Source organism: Corapipo altera, unplaced genomic scaffold (assembly GCF_003945725.1).
Source record: "Corapipo altera isolate COAL_440 unplaced genomic scaffold, ASM394572v1 53427, whole genome shotgun sequence".
Taxonomy (NCBI): domain Eukaryota; kingdom Metazoa; phylum Chordata; class Aves; order Passeriformes; family Pipridae; genus Corapipo; species Corapipo altera.
In genome coordinates this window covers 1-3439 of record NW_020885699.1, presented here as the reverse complement: position 1 = coordinate 3439, position 3439 = coordinate 1, and the positions used below count along the sequence as shown (strand labels likewise).

Here is a 3439-nt window from a genome sequence, read left to right as displayed (position 1 = left end):
GTCACTCCTGGCAGGGCAAGAGACCCATGAGGGGGCCTTGGCTGGGGAGGAGAAAGACTGGACGTCCTGCACTGACCAAGACCTGTGCCAAGGGGAAAGTGAGAGAGACCCAGAGCTGTGCCAGGGGGAAGAGGATGCCACCTCCTTGGGCCCAGGGAATGACGACGAGGGCCCACAGACTGTTTCCCAGGAGGGGCCCAGCTCTGCCAGCAGCGTGGGCACATGCTGGGCACAGAGGTGGCAGCAGAGGCAGCCCGTGACCTGCCCAGTCCAGCTCCTGCCCCGGCGAGTGCCACGGACACCAAGCCGGCAGCTGCTGCCCCGGCCAGAGCTGCTGAGGAGGAGGAGCCCCAGGGGCCTCTGGCTCCTGTTGAGGAAGAGGCAGAAGCTTCTCCAGTCTTTGGAGAGCAGATACCATGGGCAGGGACACAGAGCCTGGTCCCTGCCCCACACAGCCCCTCAGAGGGCAGCGAGGCCCTGCTGGACACAAAACAGTACATCACATGTGAGATCGTGAGGAAGCCTGAGCTTGTGATCCAGGGATCCAGCCAGGAGCCAGAGGAAGAGAGAAACCTGGAACAAACTACAGATACAGAAATGGTACCATTAGTTACAGCAGAAAGGACAGAGAGCCCAGTCCCTGCCCCACACAGCCCCTAAGAGGGCAGCAAGGCCCTGCTGGACACAGACCAGTCCATCACCCATGAGATCCTGAGCAAGCCTGAGCTTGAGATCCAGGGATCCAGCCAGGAGCCAGAGGAAGAGAGAAACCTGAAACAAACCATGGATACAGACACGGTAACAGTTCCAGCAAAAAGGACAGAGAGCCCAGTCCCTGCCCCACAAAGCCCCTGCTCCCCCAGCAGCCCCTCACCTTCCCAGGTGAAAGCCCAGGCCCTCAGCGAGCAGCAGGAGGGAGCAGGAGGGGACTCAGTCCTGGCAGTGCAAGACACTGACGAGGGACCCTTCCCTGGGGAGGGCATAGGCTGGAAATACTACGCTGACCAAGACATTTCCCAGTGGGAAGATGAGGGAGACCAAGAGTTGTCCCAAGAAGACGTCAACACATACCAAGAAGTGTCCCAGTGGGAAGACTGCATTGAGCAGGAGCTGTCCCCTGGAGAAGTCAAGAACTACCAGGAATTGTCTCATTGGGAAGAATACGGCGAGGAAGAGGAGCCCCAAGGAGAAGTGAAGAGCTACCAAGAAGTGTCCAACTGGGAAGAATACAGCGAGGAAGAGCTGTCCCACGGAGGAGTGAAGAGCTACCAAGAAGTGTCCAACTGGGAGGACTACAGTGAGGAAGAGCAGTCCCAAGGGGAAGGCAGTAGCTACCAAAAACTGCCTGACCAGGAAGAATACAGTGAGGAAGAGCAGTCCCAAGAAGTCAAGAGGCACAAAGAACTGTCCAGCTGGGAGGACTCCAGTGAGGAAGAGCAATGCCACGGAAAAGGAAGTAGCTCCTCAGAAGTGACCGACTTGGAAGAATGCAGCATGAAAGGGCAGCCCCAAAGAAAATTCAGTAACTACCAAGAACTCCTGTCCGACTGGGAGGACTCCATTGCCCAAGAGCTGGTCCAGGATGAAGACTCCTTGGGCCAGGACTTTTCCGACTGGGAAGACTACACACCCTCCTGGCTCTCCCGATGGGAAGATGACAGTGACAGAGAGGCTGTCTCAGGCTGCTCCTGAGCCAAGCTGCAGTAGTCCTCGGCAGCCCTCTCTTAAGGACAAGGCTTGAAAAGTGACATTTGCCCTGTCAGCTGGGAGAGGGAACTCTTGAGCTTTTCACTGCTTGGAGCTGCTGGCCGGGCTCCAGCGCTGTTGCAAACGCGTGTTGCCGACCTGCCGCTTGGCTGTGGTCTCTCTGCAGGGCTGTTCTGCAGCTGCTCAGCCCTCACCTGTTCTCTTCTGCCCTCTGGCTCTTCAGCGCAGGCCTGTAACAGCAGCAGCAGGAGCAGGAGGAGCAGAGTCAGAGCAGGGTCCCCAGGGTGCTGGGTAGAGACACAGCTTTGGCTCGTCCTTTGTCTGTCTGGGTTAAGAGTGTCTGTTTAATTTTTAGGACACCTCTGCATCTGGCTTCGGCCAATGGCCATGCAGATGTCGTCAGATATCTGCTAAGAAAGAACAGCCAGCCCAACCTCGCTGACAGCTTCAAGAGAACAGCCCTGATGAAGGTGTGTGGAATGCCTTCTGAGCTTGGAGGTGGGGCTTAGTGCTGGTGTGTTAAAGGGGAGGTGTCTGGCAGGATTCCTTGCACTGCAGGGCCATAGAAATGCTCCTATTGCAATGGGCACAGCATAGGCCCCTGTTAGCTCATCTTTGAAGATGGTCTTCTATGCCAGCACTCAGGAACTGAGGGAGCTGTGACAGAGGAGGATGGAAAAGTTGGAAGTCTTTCCCTTTTCCTGTGTTGTTCCCAGGCAGTCCAACAGGAGCAGGAAGAATGTGTTGCTGTTCTGCTGGAACACAGTGCCGACCCCAATCTGGCAGACGCTGACGGCAACACTGCCCTTCACCTGGCTGTCCTCTCTAAAAACACAGCTGTAGCAGGGCTGTTACTGGAGCATCATGCCAATAGTGATGCTCAGAACCAGGTAACCTTGGCATGTGGCTAAAGCTGCTCTTTCCAAGAGCTGCACAGCTTGTCTGTGTCTTTCTAATGGGGATTCTTTCTCCTTTTAGTGGGGATTTACCCCCTTCCAACTTGCAGCCTTGCAACAGCATGAGGAGATGGAGTGCCTTCTGAAACAAGCAGCTGACAGGCCTGCTCAAGGCCAGGGGGAAAGGTGAGGGCTTTGTCAAAACAGCCCATGGGTCTTCTGGGTAGTCTGCAAGTGTGACCCAGACGAGGGGCGTGACAACGAGCTGGGAAAAAGAAGGAGCAGCCCCGTGGAAGCAGTTCCCTGTGGGACTGGTAAATGCAGGTCTGCACTTGGCTGCTCTCCTACCTCAGGGGCTCTCGTCCTTTGCCCGCTGAGGTCTGCAAGAAAGCCTTGTCTGTGGTGCCCTCTCCCCACACAGAGCCAGAGCCACGGGGAAACTTGCCAGGAGCTCAGCAGCGTGACTGCTCTGCAGGCCAGGGGGGTTTAAGGCAAGGCAGAGTTGGTGCGTTAAGTGCTCTGAAGGGAAGTGCTGGGGAAAAGAGAAGCAACACTGTCCCAGGGCACACGAGGGGCTCTGAGCACACAGGAGAAAACTTCCTGCCATGGAGATGGTCAGGGGGTCGAAGGGCTTGCCCCGGGAGTTTGTGCAGCCGCATCTGTGGGGACTTTGAAGAGCAGTGCAAAGAGCCCTGAACAGCACAGCCTGACCTCATAGCTGAGGCTGCTTTAGGGAGGCCCTTTGTAAGAAATTCTCCAATGCTTCCATGGACTTGGCTCTGCTTTCCAGGAGCTTGTAGGAAAGGGGGAAAGAGCTGTTTTGGGAGCAAGCAGGG

General features: G+C 56.4%; 2 protein-coding genes across 2 annotated transcripts; both read left to right on the top strand.

Moving 5' to 3' along the window:
* The first annotated feature begins 222 nt into the window (after nt 1-222).
* LOC113940733 (titin homolog) lies at nt 223-1692 on the top strand. Its single transcript, XM_027631878.1, is given in 1 exon segment — nt 223-1692. A coding segment is annotated over 1 exon segment (1470 nt).
* A 198-nt stretch (nt 1693-1890) lies between these two features.
* LOC113940732 (ankyrin repeat domain-containing protein 7-like) lies at nt 1891-2789 on the top strand (the record flags this gene model as incomplete). Its single annotated transcript, XM_027631877.1, has 3 exons — nt 1891-2177; nt 2424-2597; nt 2686-2789. Coding segments are annotated over exons 1-3 (284 nt in total), but the record flags the coding sequence as incomplete, so codon positions are not given.
* Between the last annotated feature and the right edge of the window lie 650 nt (nt 2790-3439).